A 23485-nucleotide genomic window follows, 5' to 3' on the forward strand; every position below is an offset into this window, starting at 1 on the left:
AAAGGTTGCACCCAAAGAGCGTTGCCATTGCACTGGAGCAGGAAGCAAATGGGCAAAGCAAATGCAGTGAATAACACAGCTGAGTTCATACACATGTGTTACATTCTCACAAGGATATCACAGCATGGTCACATGTTATGCAGCGCAGCAATGTGCAGTTGGTGTGCGTGTGAATCACATCAGGACAGTAGCGCGATAACGTTGACAGCAATGGCCTAAGAGTTTGATCCCAGGACCACCCGATTCACGTACCTGCGTGTGCACAAGCACGTCCACGTCTCGAGCGAATATGCGAGTGGAAGCAAGGCTTTCCATGGAAGGAGTGCTTCCACCACACTTAGCAGTCAACAGTGAGGAGACAAACAGCGCATCGTTTGTGAGGAGGTAGCTCGCTCCAAACCCAACGCACAATTCTCATGTCTGTGGAGGTACTGCTTGTTCACTGTACTCACACGAGCTTCACGATGCTAGCATTGCTGGAGGCAATCGCCTCAAGAATTCTGGCCAGCATCTGCGCAGACACTGAAATCGGGTCTAAATATTCCCCTGCCAGCCTATCAACAACATCAATCCATGAGGCCACACGCATCACGTTGATCTCGATTCTCACATTCACTGACAGTAGCACAGACGCACACACAGAGATCAGACACAAACACGCACACAGACACACAGACACAGACACAGATACACACAGACACACACAGACACACAGACACACACAGACACACAGACACACACACACACAGACACACAGACGCACACACAGACACAGTACACAGATACACACACAAATCTGCACACTTACGTCAGTGTCCCTTCACAGGAGCCGTCCATGATTGCCTCGATCAGGCCTTCACACCATTCAGGTATCTGTTCCTGGTTCTGCTGCTGTTGTTCACTCATGATCGCGTGGAAGTGTCTAAGTGTGCGTGGGCTCGTGCGCAGCAAAGGGGGAAAGCCTCGAAGAGAACGGGCTTTGAGAGGAGGGAGCTGGAGAGCTGGAGAGGAGGGGACAAAGAAGGAGAGGAGAGGACAAAGAAGGAGAGGAGAAGAGGAGGGGGACTGGAGTGGAGGGGATCGTCGGGGGGTAGGGAGGAGAGCGAGAAGAAGGCGGCTTGGCACAACAAGCGATATCGTCGGTGCTGCTGCGCGCCTTCACCACAAACGGACAAATCGCCACCACATTCACCAATTTTCTACAACCGAACCGGCAAGCGCCAACAGCAACAACAGCGCGACAAACGCAGCGGATGAACCACCATCCCCACCAACACCACGCACGTCGTGGTGGGCACAGCCGCCGTTTCCGTGGTCGTGGCCGTGGACGTGGCCACGCACATGGCCACCGACGTGGTCGAGGCGGGATACTCCCACATGCACAGCACGCGCCACACCAGCCACAGCACGCGCCACACCAGCCACAACGCGCTCCACAATTTTCACACCAACAGCACCCACAACCACGGCACGTCAGCGACTGGCCGCAGCGACCGCTGGCGCACGGTGCCGAGTCAGAAGACGCGATACCGCCACAGCCGTACCGTTATCAGCACCAGCATCAGCACCAGCATCAACATTACGTTGCACCGCATGCGACGCAGGCACCGCTGTCAACCCGACCGCCTGTTTTGACGCCATCTCAGCAACACCAACCACCTCTATCCATGACCGCCGACAGACCGCCCAGACAACAGCAGTCACAGGCGCAACCGCAAGCACAGCCACAACTACAAACGCAGGCAGAGACGGCAGTGCGCCGACCTGCACACCATGCCTTGGTAGAACAGCACGAGAAGAAGAAGCGGCTGGAGGACCTCAGACGCCAAGCTGCTGCGGTCCGTTTCTTGCGTCTCCTTTGATGGTTGTTCCTGTAGTGTACACATCCGTTGCATGCCTGCTGATTGATTGCACGTTTGTCCGCGAGACCAACCTTGCACTTCCACTCACACATCTGCATCCCTGCCATTCCAATCACACATCAACATTCCCGCTTCTCGTTCTCCCTGTCACATCTTTGCTTTCTTGCAGCATGCCTCGACTTGCCTCGGCCACTTTACCGACGTGTCCTCGTACTACGGCAACTTCATCCTTCCAAGCCTACCTCGGCCCGCCTCCTCGTCTTCATAGTCGCTCTAGGCCACACGCATTCGTTCGTTCGTTCGTTCGTTCATTCATTCATCGACGGCGGTACCTCCAGCCGACGAGCAGTGACGCCAAAGGCAACGGAAGGGTGGTGCACATGGAAGCAGAAGGAGGGGAAGATGCAGGAGGGAGAGAACAGACGACGCGATAACACACGGCAACAGTAACTGGCACGTGCGGGCTGGGTAATGCATGGTTTCATCAGCTGAGTTGGGGTCGTCAGTTATGTACACAACCAAACACAGGCGGTGATGATGACAGCAGTGACGTGATGTTGTGACACGACGTGCACGAGCGAAGAATAAACGAACCGGTCAAGGCGAAAGGCAAAGAGTCAATTAAAAGAAACCAGAGCAGATACGTGGAACAGAACAAAGGAAGGGGGGGGGGGAGGAGGAAGGGCTGTTTTTTCGGCAAGCAAGCACGCAAACAAGCCAGCAAGCAAGCACACAAACAAGCAAACATGTACCGCACATCAACCACAACAGTTGAGCCGTCCACATCGCCATCATCTGCCCATGCTCACGTGGCCCATGGCTGAGAGGGCTGGAAAGTGCATCGACAAGGGCTGTTGCTGCACATGTTGTTGCTGGTGTGCGTGTGCGTGTTGCTGCTGCTGCTGCTGCTGTTGTTGTTGTGGTTGAACGAGTTGGTGGTACTGAACCTGCTGCGGTTGGCTGCGGTGGTGTGCTTGCATCGGCGTGCCTAATTGCTGCTGCTGTGGCACCTGCATGTGCATGGCTGCCTGCTGCTGTTGGTGCGCTTGCATCTGTTGGTGCTGCATGTGGGCCTGGTGCGCCTGTTGGCTGTGCATGGCAGCGGGGAATGTGACGTGGCCTTGTTGTGCGTTGGCCGCCGCCATCATCTGTTGTTGCTGCTGCTGTTGTTGTTGCTGCTGTTGCTGAAGCTGCTGATGTTGCTGCTGCTGTTGCTGTTGGTGGTGGTGTTGCTGAAGCTGCTGATGTTGCTGCGATTGCACCAGCGCCTGCATGGGTATCATGGACATGTGTGCGGCAGCCGGTGCAGCTGCAATCCCCGCGTGCGCGTGCGCGTGTGCATGTGGCGGTGGCGGGAGTGACGGGACGGCTGACACGGCTGATGGCACGACCGCCTGTGGGTGGTGGAGATGGTGGTGGTGCTGTGGCTGCGGCGCGGAAGTGGTTTGCGGGACACCGACAATCGTCTTGGTCAGCGACGGGTATGTCAGCGGCGTTGCCACTGTGGGGGCGCGCGTGTCCGGGCGGCTGGAGCACGGGACGGTGCACTCTGCCACGGGCTCGATGCACAGGTGCGTGGGCGTGCCCTGCTTCTCGTAGTTGTTCCACATTGCGAAATAGGACCGCTCCAAATGCCGCGTCAGCAGCCGCGTGTCAAACAGCGGCGCACGTGTGCGCGCATGGCGGACCTGGTGGTTCGCGAGGGGAGATGAGAGGAGAGGAGAGATGTGTGTGTGTGTGTGTGAGTGTGAGAGAGAGTGAGTGAGTGAGTTGGTGAGACAGTGTCAGTGTGTGTGAGTGTGAGAGAGAGTGAGTGAGTGAGTTGGTGAGACAGTGTCAGTGTGTGTGTGTGTGTGTGCGTGGACGCGTGGAAGTACTGCGAGCGCAGTTGAGCAGCATGCCGTGGCGAGTGGTTGGTGCTTCCCACCTTGTGCTGCATGTCGAGGAGCTTGCGTGGGTTTCGGCACAAATCAACGGCCTGCGGTAAGAGCAGTAGCAGTTGGGGGAGGGGGGGGGTTTGAGGAGCCGTGAGGGGTAGTGCGCGCCGTCATGACGATGATCACAATCAAGGAAACGATTCAAGAAGCGACACAAAGTGCCCCCAACATTCAGCACACTCACAGACACACAGACACACGCACACACGCACACACACGTGCACAGACCTTGTTGAAGTAGTCTTGGCGGGATGACGCAATCAGTTCAGGGCACCCGAGCGCGGTGACCAGCGACGACGCAACGCGTGATGCAAGCGTGTCACCTGGCAGCGTCAGCATGGGCGTGCCGGCCCACAGAATGTCCATGCCCGTTGTGTGGCCATTGCACGCGTGCGTGTCCAGGCACAGGTCCGCCAGCGCACCGCGACGCACGTGCTCAACCTGAGGTGAGAGGGGCGGATGCAGCAAAGTGAGTCAAAGGCGGTGGGAACAAATGCAGACAGACAGCGCAACAAAGCGATCGTGATGCACGTGACACACGTGACACACACACACATGTGCACACGTTTCCGAGTGCAAGACATCAACAGAACATAATCCAAACAAAGCAAACACACACACACACACACAACCCACCTTGCCGGCGACGGGGCTGAAGATGACGCGTGACTGGTCGAGGCCAGCGGCTTGCACGTGCATGCGCAGGTTCTGTTCGCCAGCAGGCGGGAAGCGAAGAATCCACAGCACTGTGTTGGTCGTCGCCTTGAGAATGTCCAGCCACAGCGAGAACGTCATCGGGTCGATCTTGTACAGCTGTGTCACACGGCACGGGTTGGCGGGTTGTGGGTGGTGAGGCAGGTGTTGAAGGGATGAGGTGATGGCAGAAATGCGAGACAATGAGCGTGAGAGAGAAGGAGAGATCAGGTGGGAGCGATGCAATGTTGATCACACACACACACACACACACACACACACACACACACACACACACACACACGCAACCCACAACACACAACACACACATGCACGTACCTGGTTGAAGTTACAGAGGATGATCTTGTCTTGGGGAAGACCGTAATACGCTCGCGTGAGTGGCGGCTGATTCGGCTGATCCGGTGGCGGGAGGGGCGCATGCGATGGCGTTTTCTATCACACAGAACATGGAACGGCCCAGAGTGACGCGACGTGAGCATGAGTGTCCGAAGTACCTGTGTGTGTGTGTGTGTGTGTGTGTGTGCGCGCGCGTATCTCTGCCCCCCCCCACACACGTCTCGCTGACACACTCTCCGTTACTTCACCCAAATCACTCCCCGCCCTCCTGTTACGTACCGGGATTGGCTTCATGTGGACGATGGCTGGCGCGGGTGCGGCGTACCCCATCATGACCGCTTGCGAGTGCGAGGGCTGCGAGGGCATTGGGTGAGCGTAGCGTGGGTGGTGCGGCTGCTCCTCAAGTGACACGACGGCCTGTTGCGGTGCATGCTGCTGATGATATTGCTGATGCAGCAGCAGCTGTTGTTGTTGTTGTTGTTGTTGTTGTTGTTGTTGTTGTTGTTGTTGTTGTTGTTGTTGTTGTTGTTGTTGTTGTTGCGTGTGGGCTGCCGTGGAGGCTGTGTTCGTGCCAGTGCCAATCTGGCCACGCACGCCCTCAGTGCTGGAGCGAGTACCATTGCCAGTCACGCCGTTACTTGTGGAGCCCTTACCAGCGCCAACACCAACGCCAAGACCAGCAGCGCGCCGCACAATCGCATCATCCCCACAGTTACCATCGCCATCACCATCATCGTCGTCGCTCTGGAGGCTGCATGCTGCCTTCTTGTTGGCTGGTCGCTCGATGCTCTCCAGCGCATCGCGTGTTGGCGATTCCCTCTTCTTCACTGCCGCCGCCGCTGCCGCTGTCGGCGCCATTGCACGGCGACCACGCGATGAACGCGCACCACGCGCCATAACCGACGACGATGATGTCGACGATGCTGGTGCAGATGTTGATAATGATGTGAGGGCGGTGGTGGAGGTGGAGGCTGCTTGCTCTGCCGATGATTGCGCGGCTGTTGCTGCTGCTGACGCCTGCGCCGCCGCCTTGGTTGTGTCCAGTGTCATGTTCAGCAGCCGCGTCAGATCGCGGTCCGCCTGAAGGGAACCAAGCATTGGTGTGTGTGGGTGTGTGTCGTGGGGGGGGGCAGATATGTGAATATAAATACGGCAGAACATGTGTGAGAGTCAGTACCAGACGCAAATGCCAGCCCAAACCGCCACACAACGTGCACATACACACATATAACACGCAACACCATCATTCGCGTACCTGTTCGGGTTGTTGTTGTTGTTGTTGTTGTTGTTGTTGTTGTTGTTGTTGCATGGGCAGGTACGCGGGGTGCTGTGGTGCTGCTTGTTGCAGGGATTGTAGCACAGACTGTTGTTGATGGTGTTGTTGTTGCTGTTGCATGTGCCCAATCAGGTGTTGCATGGGCATGATAAACGCGTTTAGCCTGGCCTGTGACGCAGACGCGGGCATGACGGGGTGCGCAGGCACCTGCCCCTGCGGCAACACATACTGGAGACTCGGGATGTACGCGCTCGGGAACGCATGCGCCGCCCCGGGGATGACATAGTTGGTCTTTGGTGGGAGGGTGACGATGGTGACGATGGTGAGTGAGCGTGTGAGCGTGTGAGTGGGTCAACTCTTGAGGAGCAAGGGAGCGTCACGCGCGAACCACACACACACACACACACACACACACACACACACACACACACACACACACGCGCGCGCGCGCGCGCACCCACACAGACCCACAGACCCACAGACCCACAGACCCACCCACCCACACACACCCACACACACAAAGCACGCATGTACTCACCCCGACGTATGGAATGTTGAACGGATTCGATGCGAGGACCTGTGCCAGTGTGGACGCATAAATGGGGGCAGTAACTGTATCGCCCATCTGCTGCTGCTGTTGGTGAGCTACGTGGCTGCCATGCACCGTCTGCGCAGACTGGTACTGATCAATGGGCGGTTGCGCAACATGACCCAACTGTTGCTGCTGTTGCTGCTGTTGTTGTTGCTGCTGCTGCTGCAGTGCGGTGCTCACGCGCTGTGCGTGTGCGCGCGCGTCTGCCTGGGAGAGCCCCTGCGTGTACGGCAGGGCAGCAGAGGTGATACGGCGTTCCTCATCAGGGTCGCGCACGTCGTGGTTTGGCGGCAGCGGGAACATGTTGGCGTGGTCGCCGACAAAGAACGTGTGCGGCATGTACACGAGGTGCTCCGAGTACGCGTCCTGCCACTGCTCAGGCGGCGTTGTCAGCGCGTCTGAGTCGACGACGACGACAGAGACCAAGGTGGTGGTGGTGGACATGCAGAGTGAGGAAGGGGAGAGAGGGCAGAATAGAGGCGGAGGCTGTGGGGAAGGGTAACGTGCAGAAGGGGGGGGGAAGGGGGCAGGCACAGACAAACGCACATGCGGCGCACATGTGGCACACGTGTCACACACACATGAACCACAAACGTAACACAAATGTCACACACACACACAGTTCGCACCTGTGATGATGTAGTCCATGAAATCGCTGCCGGAAGTGCCTGGATAACCGAGCCACATGGCCTGGATGGGGGCGGGGCGGAGGGCGAAAATCTCCGTGCGCGCGCCCTTTGTGTACCCGTTGAGGTTGATCAGGATGTGGATGCGGTCAGCGTAGATGCGATCTGGTAATGGAGATGAAGTTGAGATGATGTGGCGATGGAGGAAGTGGTGACGGCAGAACACACGGGATTAGGGTGAATTAGAGGATAACAAGGGGGGGGGGGAGTTCACAGGCAACAGTGCAGGCAAGCAAACGTTTCATCTCTACACATCCGCACGCACATTCACCCACACACACACACCCACACACACACACACACACACACACACACACACACACGCACGCACACACCTGCAGCGAGGCCGTTGTCTGTGATGACGCTGAGGTCGACAAAGTGCTCCACCTCACGCTCAATCTTGCGCCGGTACACGCTGCCGTCATCGGGGGCGAGCGAGTAGCAGAACACCTCCACCAGCGACTTGTCGTGGTATCCGGGCACGCTCTGCATGAGGTGCGACGTGGGGTGGTCTTTAAAGTCCGACGACACAAAGCCCACACGCAGCCGCCCTTTCAGGGGCACGTAGTCCTTGAAGGAGTATGGGGGCCGCTGGAGCATGGCCACGTTTCGTTTCGCGGCGTCGGCGTGCGCTTGCGCAATGGAGCGACGAAGCGTGTTAGGCAGCGGGTACAGGAACGAGTGGTGCGGGTGCACCGAGGGGAAGAGGTTGCTGGTGATTTGCTGGTTGATTAAGGACACGAGCTGGCGCATGCGGTGCTCATAGTCGCCCCAGTCGCACACCTGCATTGGAGTTGAAGGAGGAGATGGCGGTGGGGGGGGGAGAGGGAGGGTGATGTGGTGGTGAGGTGAAAAGAAAGAGAAAGAGAGAGAAAGGGAAGTTCAAGTAAAGCAAACGCAGACACACAGACACGCAGACACACAGACGCACATGCCTACCATTTGGAGCGAGTGGGCGAGGTTGCAGAAGACAGTTGGGTTGTCGGATTTGAGGCTGAGCGACGCCTTGTAGTAACGAATTGCCTCGTGAATGATGCCTGCACGTGGCGAAGATGATTGGTGGTGGTGGTTGAATGTGATGAGTTGGGGGCGGACCTGCAGCACACACACACACACACGCACACAAACACACACGCACACGCACACACACACATTGTCTTGCATATACTCGCGACTTACCAAGATCCTTGCAGACGCATGCGAGGTTGTTGTAGTCGTCGGCGGAGTTTGGATTGACGGCGACGGCGCTCAGAAACGCCTGGCGCGCGTGGTTCAGGTCCCCTAGCTCTCTGTATGAGGGGGGGGGGCGGACGAGGGTTGGTGGGGAATGATTGGTGAGGAACGTGTGAGGGTTGAGGACAGGGCAAAAAAAAAAAAAGGATGAAGAACGGCGCCGTGACCCACACCTTAAACACACGATCATCACACACACACACACACGCACACACGCACACATGCCACCACACCTGTAGACGTGTCCGAGGTTGGTGTGGCACTCTGCAAAGCGCGGGTTGAGCTTGATGGCCTCGGCATAGTGGAAGGCGGCCTCCCGCAGCTGCTGCGTGCGATGGAAGACAGTGGCCAGACCAGCGTGGCCGTGCGCCGTCGTGTGCACAGCCAGCGACCGCCGGTACACCTGCAGCGCCTGGAACACCCGGCCTGGTGGTGGTGGTGGTGGTGGTGAGCAGATGCGGTCATGTGTGAAGCGGGTGACGTGAAGCAACCATGGTTGCACGTTTCAGCACCTCTGCATCCCATCACACACACACACACACACACACACACACGCACACACGCGCGCACGCACACCTTCATCGCGCATCCTGTTTGCGAGGTTGATGAGGGCGACGGCAGCCAGCTCGGGGCCCATGACGTTGACGAGGTTCGAGTATGCGCACTCGAGCTGCTCATCGTGGTAGATGGCGCGGGAGAAGTGGTTGATGGCCTCCTGCACGCTGCCATCGTCCAGCACAACGCAGCCGAGGTTGTTCCACCCGACAGCCAGCGCAGGGTCCTGCTGCAGCGCCCCTGTGGTGATGGCGGTGATGGCGGTGATGGTGGTGGAGTGAGCTTGTTGTTGGGACGGGGAGGGACTGTAGTTTGGCAACTCAGACGAAAGAGCAACATACAACGCACACGCCCACGATCGCTGCACACACACACACACACACACACACACACACACACACACACACACACACACACACACACACACACACACACACACACGCATGTGCCTTACGTTCGTAGCAGGCTTTTGCCTCAGCTCTCCTGTTCTGTGACTTGAGGAGGTTACCAAGGTCGTTGCGCACACCCTGCAAAGGCTTTGAAGACGTTGGGGCGTCAGTTGTGCTTGCAGCTCTCAACCAAACAGTCCGTCGTCCGCAGTAACGGGTGGGAGGGGGGGGGAACAACCTGCAGCGTGTGCTGTGGATAATGGCGTGCAAGTTGGTCGGCCTGGGTCTGCACGCTTTCCGAGTTTGTGTGTGTGCGAACTTCAGCTGTCACCAACGTTGCCGCTCTCTCTCAATCTCACACACACACACACGACATTCGTTTGTGTGTGTGTGTTTCTTCCTTCACCTTCCTTCCTTCGCCTTCGTCTGGTTTTGCTGCGTCTTGATGGGTTGTTTGGGTTGACAAAACCCCGCGCCGCTCGCTGCCTCCTGATGTGCCGAAATTATTTATTCTTTTTTTCCGTCTTGCTCATGCAAAACCGGGCGATTCTCTACGAAACTTTGTCGTGTGGACGCAAACTTTTCGGCAATCGAAAAATGGGTGTCTGATCTGCCCACTGACCCAATTTTACCACACCGGGACGAGGTGGTAAAATAGGAGGCGGTGTTGGTAAAACATTGGACATGTGGTAAAATCAGTGTCGGCTGTCTGCAAGAAGCAAAACAAGCACAACACAACACCAAACAACACAGCACAACACAGCACCAGCACACCAGCAGCAGCACCACCTTGTTCTCCTTGTGCTTGTTCGTGACATCGTGAGCAGAGCCATGGGTGACGCTTCTGCATTGCACATCTTGGCCAAGGAAGGCGACACAAAGACCTTGTCACAGGCGTTGAAGTCTGCAGACGCAAAGTGAGTGGGCGGTGATTCTTGGTTGGTGGTGGCGGTGGTTGTTTGTGTTTGTGGTGATGATGTGCCACTGTGTGGCAGCGCGTTTTGCCTGACCGATGGCTGTTGTGTGTTGTGCTTTCGCAGTGTTGTGGACGGTGACGGCATGCGGCCGCTGCACTACGCAGCGTGGTATGGCCACCCGGGATGCATCCAAGTGAGTGCACTGTGCCGTGTGTGTTGTTTTGTTGTGCTTTGTGTGCTTTGTTGGGGCCGAAAGGGGTTGTTAGGTGTATGTATGTGTATGTGTATGTGTATTTGTATGTGTGTGTATGTGTGTGTATGTGTGTGTATGTGTGTGTATGTGTGCATGTATGTGCATATGTGTGTATGTGTGCATGTGTGTGTATGCGTATGTGTGTGTATGTGTGTATGTGTATGTGTGTCTGCGCGTGCGCGCGCTCTGTCTCTGTCTTTGCAGAGCAACCAATCGCAGCGCCACCTCATGCCACGCTTGCTACTGACGCAACACCACCTCAACTTTGTCAGGCTCTGCTGAGCGCAGGCGCAGAGATTGATGCGCATGACTACGATGGCGCGACCGCACTGCACGCAGGTCAGGAGGAGGGGGTGAAGGGCGAGAAAGGGGGCTGTTATACCGCGGCGCCGTTGTAACCTGTCAACACTTTTCATGACACGTACACGTGGGCTTGCACACATACGCACACACACACACACACACGCACACACACACACACACACACACACACACACGCACGCACACACACGCACACACACACACACACACGTGCTCGCACGTGTTCCACTGGCAGCCGCATACAACGGGCAGCTGAACACAGCGCTGCTGCTGGTGGAGCAAGGCGCAGACGCAACCATCACCGACAACAACAACGAGACAGCATGTGAGGTGGCTGTGGAGGAGGGGCATGAGCTCGTGGCGAAATTCCTCAAGCTGGCCGGTGAGACTCAGAGCGCTGACATCTCTAGCACGTGCAGTGTTGTTGCTCTCTTTGTTGTATTTGTTGGGCTGTTGGGCTGCTGCGTTGTGTGTGGTATTGCTGTGGTCATGCTGTGCTGGTGCTGTACTGCTTTTCATGTGTGCTCTCTATCATGCGCCAACTGCTGACCTAAAGACCTGCATCCAGCTTCCTACCCCAAGCTAACCCCATTCATCACCCATCCCCCTCCTCACTCTTATTCCATTCCCATCACCAAACTACTCCACACCCCCCCCCCCAATCACCTGTACACCACCCTCTCACCACACCACCACCACTTGCTCCACGTGCCCAGAGGAAGACCACAAGGCGGACAAAGTGATGCAGCGAATGGAGAAGGCGCTGGCAGAGGCAAAGGAGAAGGCAAAGGCCGCACGCAGCGAATACGCAAAGGGCCACAAGGTGCCGTGTGGTGGATGTGTGGTGTGTGTGTTGTGTGTGAGTAATGAGTGGGTGTGCGTGTGTGCGTGCGTGCATGTGTGTGTGTGAGTGCATGTGTGTGTGCGTGTGCGTGTGAGTGAGTGTGCGTGTGTGTGATGTACATGCTTTGTTGTTCAGCACATCAAAACACACATACACGCACACCCCTGCACACTACCAAATCTACCGCAATGTCCACCGACCATTATACGCCACATCCCCCCTCATACAGGAGGCCAAGAAGACGGTGGCTGAGCTGGAGAAGGAGGCGCGCAAGCAGGCAAAGAAGACGCTCAAAGCGAAGAAGAGAAAGAAGTCCAAAGGCGGTGATGTACCCGAGGCAGGACCCGTCGAGAAGGGGGCCGCCCCAACATCATTCTCGCAGGTGTCGTTGTGGTGGATTGTGTGTGTGTGCGCATATGTGTGTGTGCGTATGTGTGTGTGTGTGTGCGTATGTGTGTGTGCGTATGTGTGTGTGTGTGTGTGTGTGTGCGTGTGCATGCGTGTGTGTGTATGTCTTTGATTGTGTGTTGCATCTCATTACGACGCACCATCCCCAAAAACACACACTACACCCCCTCCCCACCCCTACCACCAACAGCTTGCGGGGATGTCTGGCGCCCCCGCCTCAACCTCATCGCCAGCCCGCCCCCAGCGCCGCCGCACATCCTCAACGGACAACGGCAGCACCGGCACTGGCATGCGCGACAGGGTACGGACACCTTGGGATGGTGGACATGTGATGGTGTTTGTATGATGGATGGTGGATGGTGGATGTGTAGGTGTACGTTCACACTTGTGCATGTGAGCACCTGACCCCCCATGTGCACGCCCTTCCTCCCCCATCCCCTGTTTTTCCCTTTACTCACGACGACCACCACCACCACCAGGGCGCGTCTCGCACGTCTATGACGTCGGCGCACTCGCAGTCCACAGATGGCGGTGGTGATGTGCGGTCCCGGCGTAGCGATACGGGCATGCTTCTGGCACAGCTTGGCGCAGACAAGGACGACGGCGAAGCGTTGCGGCTGTTCCTGGCAACGCTGGATATGCAGGAGTTTGCGCGCGTGTTTGAGGACGAGGGCATGTCGCTTGAGGACCTGCAGCAGTGCAGCGCAGCAGACCTCAAGGTTGTGTGTGTGTGTGTGTGTGTGTGTGTGTTACGTGTTCATCTCGCACCCTCATATCGGCACCCTTTCACACCCTCTCATCCTCACGTTTTCCTGTCCTCACGCCCTCACTCACAACCCCCCCCCACCTTCCCACCTACCCACCTTTCACTGCCCTCTCCACCACTGAAGAAACTTGGCCTGCCGTCTGGCGTGCGGAAGAAACTCACTGCCGCGCTCGACTCGGCATGAGCGGGAGCAGCAGAGATGATGCGGGTGGGGGATCAGGGGAATGAGGGAGTGTTGAAGTGATGTGCAGCGAGGTAGGAAGGATGCTACGGAGAGGAAGAGAGAAAGAAAGGAAGAGAGGAAGAGGGGGCTGGTGGGTGGTGCAGTGGTGATGAGTGATTATGAACCGAAGCGGGTGAGGGGCGTATGGGTGGCTATTTCTTGAGGGTGTGAGAGAGTAGCAGTGTGGGACTCGACTGCTTACACGGTGGCGTGATGGCATGGCAAACCGCCCTCAACGATTCAATTAAACACAGCAAGCAAGTCAACACACAAGCACGACACTCAGCGGTCACCATAAAAGTCATCATCGTCCATGAGCACACTGCTGACATCGACTTTTGATGTGGACAACAACGGACAACAACGATGATGATGGAGGGCGAGGAACACCTGGTGCGTTTGTGTTGGCGCGTTGGTGCGATATGACGAACAGTCGAGCAAGCAATCAAGGGTGCAAAGCAAGAGTGCTGCGTTTCCTTGCCCCTAAGTCTCCTCTCCCACTCTCTTCTCACCCCCCTCTCTCTTTGCCATCACCACAGGTGTACTCGACAGCGCTGTCGGACAACGTGGCATCGGCGCTGGCGCACCACCGCTCGTCCCTGGATCCGCTCGTCCTGCAGTCGTCACCGCTTGGCCTTCAGGAGTCCACCGCATGTGAGTTGACAAAGGGATTGCAGGCGGTTGAGCTGATCACATGAGGCACCTTCGCCTGCCATGTGCTTCCTTCCTGCTTGCATTGCCTGCTTGCTTACTTGCTTGCCTGGCTGCTCACAACACACTGTGCTCGTGTCATGCTTGCAGACTTCCATCCAGGATACGTGCCAGCAGCACAAGTACATCAGCAGGGCTTTCAGGCAGAGCAGACAGGTTGGCAACCACAGCAGCAAGCGTCACAACAAGAGCAGCCGCAGCCGCAGGCGCAGGAATGGGATGGGCCTCGCCTCTGCTTGGGTACGTTCATATTGGGCCTTGGTGTTCTCGTTGTGTTGTGCGAGGTGCAACGACCAACTGTCCATCTGAGCTTTGCTTCACCTGTCCGCCCCTCTCACTGGCGTGCGACGGTCCACACAACACCACCGTGCAGTGATTGACACGAATGTATTCCTCACTGGCCTCAGCTATCTTGAGACGTTCCTCACCGCATCCAACGACCTTCCCTTCCTGGTGCGTTTGTGTGTGTGTGTATATGTGCATGTGTGTGTGCATGTGTGTGTGTGTGTGCGTGTGTGTGTGTGTGTGTGTGTGTGTGTGTGTGTGTGTGTGTGTGGCGCAAGCGACCATCTTATGACCTCACCGCCTCACACCACACCCCCTTCCAAATGCACTCCCCCAACCCCTGTGCAGGTTGTACTGGCACTGCCATTGACGGTGGTGGAGGAACTCGACTCCTTGAAGGACGCCCATCGCATGTGCCAGGAGTGAGTGCGTTGAGCGTTGAGTGTTGTGGTTGCACGTGGGCCTTGTGTGTCTGTGTCTGTGTCTGGTCTATCTATGTCTGTCGGTCTGTCCGTGGTTGCCTGTGTCTCGACAGTGAACACCACATGCACGCCGCCTCCCACAACCGCCTTTGCTCCTCCAGTGAAACCGGCCGCGAAGTCCCAATCTCCCAGCTCGCTCGCCGAGCCATCAGGTTCGTGTGTGTGTGTGTGTGTGTGTGTGTGTGTGTGTGTGTGTGTGTGTGTGTGTGTGTGTGTGTGTGTGTGTGTGTGTGTGTGTGTGTGTGTGTGTGCATAGCTGGCGATGCTGCGAACACCTCACGGCACGTGTCCACCTGCTCACGAAAGCGCGCGCACACACACGCACACACACACACACACGCACACACACACACATACACACGCGCACACACATATCCACGTACAGGTGGATCCAGAACATGTTCCAGCGGCACCCGCATCACATCATCGGGCAGCGTATGGCGGACGTGCACATACGGTCACCGGTTCTTCCCGTTGTGAAGCAGAACGACGACAGAATCCTCCACTTTGCACTCGCCCTCCAGTACATGCTGCTTGCACGGTGGGCGCAGTGGAGATGCACGCCATGTTGTGTTGTGTATTGTTGTATGTATGTATGTATGTATGTATGTATGTATGTATGTATGTATGTATGTATGTATGGATGTATGTATGTATGTATGTATGTATGTATGTGTGTCTCTCTGTCTGTCTGTCTGTCTGTCTGTCTGTATGTATGTATGTATGTGTGTGTGTGTGTATCTGTCTGTCTGTCTGTCTGTCTGTCTCTGTGCATGTGTGCCTGTGAAAGCTGTCACGTTTGCATCACAATCGCTTCTGCTACCACCATCGTAACGCCACCTGCCCGTTCTTTGTTACCATCTTCAGGTTACGGCAATACAAGATGAAGATTCTTCTGCTCTCCCACGACCGCGCCCTCTGCGTCAAGGTCGCCTGTGGAACTGATGGTGGAAGTGATGGATGATTGAAGTTGATGGGAGTGCTCACAATGTACTGCGTCATGTCAGACTCACGCCACCTCTCTCCCCCCTTCCTCCCTTCCTCATGCTCTCCTCCCCCGAACCTCATGTCGTGCCTTTGCCCCCCCCCCTTCGATGTGTAGGCGACGATGAACGGGCTTGCTTCGTGTTCGCACCACGAGCTCCCGGCGGACCCCCACACAATTGGCACCGCTTTCACCGAACTCAGGTACAGGCGTGCTTGCACGTGTGTGTGTGTGTGTGTGTGTGTGTGTGTGTGTGTGTGTGTGTGTGTGTGTGTGTGTGTGTGTGTGTGTGTGTGTGTGTGTGTGTGTGTGTGTGTGTGTGTGTGTGTGTGTGTGTGTGTGTACTCTGTGTGTGTGTGAGCAGACTTCCGTGGCTCCAACCTCCTTGTACCCACACGCCACACTCAGCATGTAACACGACACACCCCCCCTCTTTGAGCGTCATTTCTTGGTCTGCAGCTGGACGGTGGACGGCAGCGAATTAGCGGCGACGCAGCTCGATGATACGGAATCAGAGGAGGTGCGATGGCTCCCACACTGATAATCGCACACTTACATACTTACACACTGACACACTTTTACACACACACACACACACACACACACACACACACACACACACACACACACACACACACACACACACACACACACACACACACACACCCGCCCACTCTTCCTCTCCATCTCCCATCTCACTCCAACATCAATCCCCCCCCCATCACCTCATCACCAATGTGCCGCCCTCTGCAGTTCGTGCCTCGCGCTGTGGAGGTGATTGCACCGACACCAAATCATGATGACGATGTTGATGATGACTACAGCCCCGACCCAAGAAGCCATATCGAACTTACCCTTCACGGCAACGACAACGACGACGACGACGACGGTGGTGGTGGCGATGGGTACGTTGACGCGAGCAGCACCGCCGCTGTTGGTGTTGGTGCCGGCACTGGGATGGCAACTCGGAGTGCAATCAGAAGAACAGCCGGCAACAGATACAAGAACGAAGCACCGCTGCTCCTGCCACCACCGTCATCTTCACTATCGTCATCGTCAGCACCGTCCTCGTCAGTGAGCTGGGGTGACGGTGGTGTTGGCGTTGGCATGTCGATGGAGGTGGATCGACCAGACATCTGTATCTGCTCAGCATATCCTACAGCACACCTTAAGCACGCGCCTGGCGAGCCAATACAGCCGCTCTGATGGCATGTGTACATGCGTGTGTGTGTGTGCATGTGCATGTGTGTGTGTGCATGTGTGTGTGTGTGTCAGTGCATTGCATCTTTCTTCCATCTTGTCCCTTGTTCTCCTCTTCTCCTTCTTTCCGCTCAGTTGTCTAGGTTAGGACTTGTTTGTGCATCGCAGTCTCCCTTGTGTGCATTTACGGTCGTTGTTGATGACGGGTAACGGTGTTGGCAACAAAGCTGCAGGCAGCGTGCTGCCCCTCAAGCGACACGACTACACAGTAATAAACGAACTCTACAGGACGCATGGCAATGGCAACACGTTGGTGATGAAGTTGACAGATTCAGGCAAAGTGTGGAAACGCGAGTTTTGGAAGCAAATCCACGTATACACACATATAACACACACACTCATCCACTCAGTCACACACACACACACACACGAAACTCACGAACACACACACACACACACACACGAAACACACATGAAACACATGAAACACACACACACACACACACACACACACACACACACACACACACACACACGAAACACACACACACACACACAAAGCACACCACTCATCCCTCTTTATCGAGGCAGTACTATGCAGCTGCAAAGAGGGACTGTGTGCCGTAGTTTCGCGCCTCCTTGTACGTGGGGCGGTGATACAGAAACTGCAGCATGGGCCGCTCGCTGCTCTCAGAGGTGTTGGGCATGCCTGCGTGGTAGCGTGAGGTGTTGGATGTTGGTGTGGGTGTTAGCGTTGGTGAAGGGGGGGGATATGTGAGGCAGGGTCAAGTTCCTTGCTTATGCACTGGCGATAGCTTGTAGCCATTTCAGCACACACGCACACACACACACACACACACACACACACGCACACACACACACACACCTCTGTGGATGAGTCTGTAGTCGTAGACGAGTGCAGCGCCGAGGTCAACCAGCCCGTCCACTGCACACTCAATCAGCGGACACACGGGGCCAAACCCTGGTGGTGGTGGTGGTGGTGGTGGTGGTTATGGTAGGAAGGCGTGTGTGATGTGTTGTGTGTGTGAGCATCAGTGAGTGTGAAGTGTTGGTTGGATGCCGTTGGTTTGGTGAGCGGAGTTGACTGTGACTTGTGCTACTGGCGCAGAACTTGTGCTGCATACATAGCACACACGCAGAAAGAAGACACACACACACACACACACATGTCTACCTACCAAGGAGGCCGTCGTACTTGTGTGATCCGGGCCAGAATTGCGTAAAGCCGAGCTCTGGAGAGAACTGCACCAGCGGTACAAACACACACAGCGCGTACGGCGCCTCGTGCCCGCTGTAACAGAAGGCAAGGGCGGTGTGTGTGTGTGTGTGTGTGTGTGACAGTGAGGTTGTGACGAGCTCCACACACGACTCCAACGCCACGGCAGCGCTTGCCCAGGTTACACCACCACAGCCACGATGACGACCACCATCACCGTCCCCAAACACCACACGCAACCATCAACCAACCACACCAATACAATGACAACTACCAACCACACCAATACAATGACAACTACCAACCACAACACGACTACAGACTCAACCACAGCACAACCACGGGCGACTCACCAGCCTGTCCAGTCGGCCGTCCTGCCAACGTGTGGGCCGTCCGCATGCCACGTCTGTTCCTCAGCGCCGGGCCGCGAATACACAACAGAGGTCTGACGCAGGTTGTACCATGGGGGGGGGGAGGGTGATGGTGAATAAGGATGTGTTAAGGATGGCAGCACAGTCTTGTGGGTGAGTGAAGGACGTCAAGCTACCAGTGTGTGCGTTCCACCAGCATACCAGCACCACCAGAAGCACCAGCACCAGTACCACCATCACCAGGTTGAGCACCGCCATTTCGCCATCAGCACATCGCATCATCAGCTGCTGCCATCACCTGGAACACGACGTCTTTCCCCAGTATGGCCTCAACGAGCTGTCGCCAGGGACCCAGTGTACCCAACGCATTCACGCCAACGCACTCGTCCATATCCAACAGAAGATCAAACCGCTGCTCTGCAGGAGGGGAACAAAACAACACACACACAGACACAGACACACAGACAAACACATATGTACAGCATGACGAAGGGAACGTGGCGGTGGTGATGTGTGAGGAGACAAGGCACGATATCGTGGGCAATTGCAGGTACCTCCCAACTTCACCCGATGGCCAAAGTCGTGACGGTGCTGCCCGTGTGCAACAACTGCTCACACAGCACACACACAGCACACAACACACACACACAGCACACACAGCTGCTTACACAGCTCACACACCAACTCGCAATACACTCGTTCCCCTGTCCCTGTCCCTTCTCTTCTGTTCCACGTCGCTTCTCTCACTTTGGCGGGAAGAGATTTCCTTGAAGCGGAAGTCCTCGTGTCCAATGTCGATGCCACGCGCCTTCAGCGCCTTGTCAGCCCGCTCGATTGCCTTGTCGGCCTCCTCCTTTGCCCTACATAGCAGGAAGATCGTGTGCATACGCGAGTGTGAATGCTGTAGATGCGATGAAACAGCCTGTTGAAGCTCCAGACTGCGGACACACACACACACACACACACACACACACACAAACCACGCCCATGTCCATATCTCGCCCCTCCCCTCCCCCCTCCCGCACACACACACACACACACACACACACACACACACACACACACACACACACACACACATCAACTCACTGCTGGAGCACGGCTGTGGAGAGGGCGTCCTTGAGCACGGCAATGCCGAGGCGCGAAATCTGGGACTGCAGGTCGGAGACGTTGGAGGCGGCAGCCGTGTGGGTGATGTCGTTGATGCACACGCTCTCCAGTGGCACGCGGACCGGCAACGTGGCCACCATCTCCACCTCCACTTCTTGCAGACGGAGATCGGGCAGGCGCGCTGGCGTGGCAGCAAGCGCTTCTTCCAGCGCCGTCTCCAGCTCGTGCCCAGCCACGCTCTCCTGCTCAAATTTCAGCGACCCATACACGCACACCATGCGCTTGTTCCCTGCCAGTGGAGTTGAGCAACGCGAATACATATGATCAGGTTAGTCGCGCGGCGATCCGTGGGTTTGATTTCAAAACGGATCCAGTTCCCTCACAGCCGACAAAGCGAGAGCAAGCAGCTGGGTTACCACCAATCAGGAAGGAACTTACGATCGAGCTGCCCGATCTTCCAGTCCAGCCACTCGATGTCACCGTCGTGGTCGAGGGCCGCAGTCGCCAGCTCCGCGTCCACTTTCAACTGCGCAAGGTGCACCACAACAACACAACGATGAGATGTTAGGCGTCACACCTCAACATACCCCGCGCGTCACACCGCACATTGTACAGCACAGCTTCGTTCACCTGTGGGATGGCTGCATCCATGGCCGCGTTTGTTGCGTCGTCCGTGCCATTGTGGAACACGAGGGTGAAGCAGAAGCACCCGCACGCCTTGTTCGCAGCATTCATCATCGTTCCCTGTCTGTTGTCCTTCCTGGCTTGCTTGCTTGCTTGGCTCTCGCTGTTCTTGCTGGGTGACGTGTCTGACTTGCGCTGTGTGGGTTTTATGGCACAAGCGACAAGTGCGACGCACAGCAGGTGCCTTGTTGTTTGTGTGGGTTGCGGCAACAGTGCGATCGAAATGCGGTCTTTTCGCAACTGCACACCAACAACAACGAGCTACGTAGGAGCAGTCTTAACTTTCAAGGCGGACGTAACGAGGCAATGAGCGATAATTTGCAATGTTGCAACCCAAATTTCCGAACTTTGTTTGCCACAAAGAGACGATGAGGCAGGGCGCTTGGGTGCGGGATGCGCGCACAGCGCTGCTGCTGGTGCTAGTGGTGATGTGTTTCCTCGTCGCCATCGACCACAAGAACGTAAGGAAGAGGGAGAGAAGAGGGAGAGAGAGTGGAGAGCCTGCGGGTCGTTGTCTTTGTCAGTGATGGCGTGAGGTGTTGTTGGTTCGTTGGTTTGGAGGGGGGGGGGCAGCGGCTTTCTTGTGACTTGTCGTCGTCATTGTTTTGCTGTTGTTGACAGTTGGTTGCGGCTCTGCAATTCGGGTCGTCTGACTGTCGGCGTGCTTGCCTGTGCTTGTGCTGTTGCAGTTGGTGGTCAGGATACAGCAGCACCAGGCAGATGTGGAGCAGCTATCTTCCAAATTGAGACAGTGAGTGCGTGTGTGCGTGTGTGCGAGTGCGTTGTGCGTGTGTGTGTGCGTGTGTGAGTGTGTACGTGTGTGTGTGAGTATGTACAACTGTGGTGTAGCCCTTCGGACCAGCGTGCCATCATCTGCCGACCCATGTCCACACACGCACACACACACATATGTGCACATACGCTCGTCCACACACACGCACACGCACGCACACACACACACACACACTCACACACACACACATGCTCACACATGTCCACAAATACACATTTGCGCACACCGCGATGCAGGGAATCCATGAGACGACCTGCGGGCGCACGGAGCTTCAGCCCAAGCCAAGAAGGCATTTTCGTGGTGCGTTGAAACGCTTGCTCGTGCGTGTGCCTACGTCTGTGTTTGGGTGTTTACTTGACGTTGTCCCCTGCAGCTCAACACCACTCATTTGGCTGCAGGTTACGCCAACGTACACGCGCAAGTCGCAGCTGGTGGACCTTACGCGGTTGAAACAGGCGCTTCAGCTCGCCAGTCAAAAGGTGTGTTTGCTTGTGCATGTGTGTGAACGTGTCTGTGTGTTTGTTTGATCATGGCTATGTGTGTGTGTGTGTGTCTGTTTGATCATGACTATGTGTGTGTGCATGTGCATGTGCGAGTGCGTGTGCTCGGCTGCTTTCATTTATCTGCGCGTGTGCCATGATTTGTGCTAGCCTGCTCACAGCCGCGCGTGCGTGCGTGTGCGCTTTTGCAGCACAACCTGTTGTGGATTGTGGTGGAGGATTCAGACACAAAGACAGACCTTGTGACACATTTCTTCGATTCCTGCGAAGTGCCCTACGTCCACCTCAACATCAAAGAAGAACATCCACCCTGTGAGTAGCGATACGCGCATGTTGCGCACGTGTGTGAGGAGGAGGTGGGGGATGCGCACGTGTCTCGTGCCTGTTCTTGGCTCGTGCCTGTCGGCTGTAACACGGGTTGCATGCTTCATTCACCGCTCGACCCACTGTCACCACACGTTGCAGACAAGTTCAAGGCGAACACGCAACGCAACTTGGGCATATCGTACATCCGGTCTATGAAGAACGTCAACTCAAACTCAAAAGTCTACTTTGCAGGTGTGTGTGTCTGTGTGTGTGTCTGTGTGTCTGTGTGTGTGTGCGTGTGTGTGTCTGTGCGTGTGCGTGTGTGTGTGTGTGTGTCTGTGTGTGTGTGTGTCTGTGTGTGTGTGTGTGTGTGTCTGGTTATGTGTCCGTTTGCCGAGCATCTTGTTCCGCTGTCGCCTACTTGTGACGTTGTGAACACGACAGCTCGCTGCTCACGGTTTGTGATGGTTCTGCTGGCAGATGATGACAACGCATATGACGTGCGATTATTTGACGAAATCGCAAAGGTGTGCGTTATGTGTCTACGTGCGCATGCTTGCGTTTGCTGACGTCAGTTTCCACTACGATCCATCGGCCTGTACTCTCTCAAAAACACACACACACACACACACACACACCCTGACACACACACAAACACACACACACACACGCACACACAAACACACACACACACACACACACACACACACACACACACCTTGACACACTTACCTGCTTGCCACCGTGCTGTTTGTTTCTGCAGGTGAAGCGGGTTGGCGTATGGCCGGTTGCGTACTCGGGCGCACGACGCGTGGAGACGCCGCTCGTCACAAACGGAACGGTGTGTTGTGATGTGCGTGCGTGATTGTGTCTGAACCTTTTCGCCTCCTTGCCTCCTTGCCACCTTGCCACCTTCAACATTCACCCTCTCCCAGCCACTCACTCTAACTGACTCTCACTGACTCTCACTGACTCTCACTGACTGCACCCTGCCCTCACCATTCACCCACTCCCCAATCACTCCGCCCTCATCTCCCTGCTCCCTGTCACCAAAGATTACGGGGTTCGCGTCGTGGGTGACGGAGGCGCGAAAGCGGTTCCCCTTTGACATGGCCGCGTTTGCCGTGTCAGTTGAGTTCTTCCTGCGCGATAAGCCGGTGCTGTTCACGCCGCTCGCAGCGAGCGGGACGGGGGAGGCAGCGTTCTTGGAGGCGACGGGGCTGGATACGAAGGACCTGGAGCCCCTTGCCGACGACTGCACCAAGGTGTACGTGTGGCACGTCAAGACATACACGCGTTCCGAGGAGCAGTACGACAAGGACTCGGCCCACATTAAATACGTCTGAGATATGGCATGTTCTCGCTCGCACGTCTTTCTTGCTTTGCTTTTCTTTGGACTAGGTTTGTGTGCGCGCGCGCGTGTGTGTGCATGCGTGTGCGTGTGCATGCGTTTGTGCACGTGTATGTGTGAGCGAGTGAAAGAGAGAAAGAGAGTGCGGCAATAAACAA

General features: G+C 56.2%; 7 protein-coding genes across 7 annotated transcripts; 4 read left to right on the plus strand and 3 right to left on the minus strand.

Moving 5' to 3' along the window:
- Positions 1-448: 448 nt before the first annotated feature.
- PTSG_12825 (uncharacterized protein) lies at positions 449-1178 on the minus strand (the record flags this gene model as incomplete). Its single annotated transcript, XM_004989761.1, has 2 exons — positions 809-1178; positions 449-554 (listed from the first exon to the last, which is right to left on the minus strand). Exons 1-2 carry the CDS (start codon positions 904-906, stop codon positions 449-451), a joined length of 204 nt encoding a protein of 67 aa, XP_004989818.1. The 5' UTR covers positions 907-1178.
- A 163-nt stretch (positions 1179-1341) lies between these two features.
- Positions 1342-2130, plus strand: PTSG_09019 (uncharacterized protein; the record flags this gene model as incomplete). The annotated part of the gene is made up of 3 exons (XM_004989762.1): positions 1342-1628; positions 1682-1838; positions 2032-2130. The coding sequence occupies 3 exons, from the start codon at positions 1342-1344 to the stop codon at positions 2128-2130; spliced, it is 543 nt and encodes a 180-aa protein (XP_004989819.1).
- A 26-nt stretch (positions 2131-2156) lies between these two features.
- Positions 2157-10259, minus strand: PTSG_09020 (O-linked N-acetylglucosamine transferase; the record flags this gene model as incomplete). The annotated part of the gene is made up of 17 exons (XM_004989763.1): positions 2157-3550; positions 3790-3840; positions 4028-4240; positions 4436-4612; positions 4832-4945; positions 5129-5929; positions 6105-6416; positions 6664-7115; positions 7347-7508; positions 7739-8186; positions 8343-8440; positions 8583-8692; positions 8870-9062; positions 9213-9431; positions 9646-9764; positions 9987-10069; positions 10218-10259. 17 exons carry the CDS (start codon positions 10257-10259, stop codon positions 2654-2656), a joined length of 4491 nt encoding a protein of 1496 aa, XP_004989820.1. The 3' UTR covers positions 2157-2653.
- Positions 10244-13580, plus strand: PTSG_09021 (uncharacterized protein). The gene is made up of 9 exons (XM_004989764.1): positions 10244-10497; positions 10621-10690; positions 11023-11089; positions 11307-11453; positions 11788-11894; positions 12145-12297; positions 12514-12624; positions 12803-13042; positions 13214-13580. Exons 1-9 carry the CDS (start codon positions 10412-10414, stop codon positions 13271-13273), a joined length of 1041 nt encoding a protein of 346 aa, XP_004989821.1. The 5' UTR covers positions 10244-10411; the 3' UTR covers positions 13274-13580.
- Positions 13581-13620: 40 nt separating this feature from the next.
- On the plus strand, positions 13621-16981 carry PTSG_09022 (uncharacterized protein; the record flags this gene model as incomplete). The annotated part of the gene is made up of 11 exons (XM_004989765.1): positions 13621-13705; positions 13852-13966; positions 14114-14263; positions 14397-14476; positions 14657-14730; positions 14892-14942; positions 15176-15331; positions 15658-15718; positions 15893-15978; positions 16235-16295; positions 16529-16981. The coding sequence occupies exons 1-11, from the start codon at positions 13679-13681 to the stop codon at positions 16979-16981; spliced, it is 1314 nt and encodes a 437-aa protein (XP_004989822.1). The 5' UTR covers positions 13621-13678.
- A 162-nt stretch (positions 16982-17143) lies between these two features.
- Positions 17144-20525, minus strand: PTSG_09023 (uncharacterized protein). Its single transcript, XM_004989766.1, has 9 exons — positions 20324-20525; positions 20132-20219; positions 19673-19982; positions 19331-19443; positions 18882-19000; positions 18566-18657; positions 18175-18287; positions 17862-17957; positions 17144-17684 (listed from the first exon to the last, which is right to left on the minus strand). Exons 1-9 carry the CDS (start codon positions 20429-20431, stop codon positions 17569-17571), a joined length of 1155 nt encoding a protein of 384 aa, XP_004989823.1. The 5' UTR covers positions 20432-20525; the 3' UTR covers positions 17144-17568.
- Positions 20526-20681: 156 nt separating this feature from the next.
- On the plus strand, positions 20682-23414 carry PTSG_09024 (uncharacterized protein). Its single transcript, XM_004989767.1, has 9 exons — positions 20682-20838; positions 21067-21128; positions 21407-21470; positions 21569-21649; positions 21862-21982; positions 22136-22228; positions 22457-22503; positions 22740-22817; positions 23032-23414. The coding sequence occupies exons 1-9, from the start codon at positions 20701-20703 to the stop codon at positions 23320-23322; spliced, it is 975 nt and encodes a 324-aa protein (XP_004989824.1). The 5' UTR covers positions 20682-20700; the 3' UTR covers positions 23323-23414.
- The last annotated feature ends 71 nt before the right edge of the window (positions 23415-23485 follow it).

This window comes from Salpingoeca rosetta, assembly GCF_000188695.1.
Source record: "Salpingoeca rosetta unplaced genomic scaffold supercont1.27, whole genome shotgun sequence".
Classification (NCBI taxonomy): Eukaryota; class Choanoflagellata; order Craspedida; family Salpingoecidae; genus Salpingoeca; species Salpingoeca rosetta.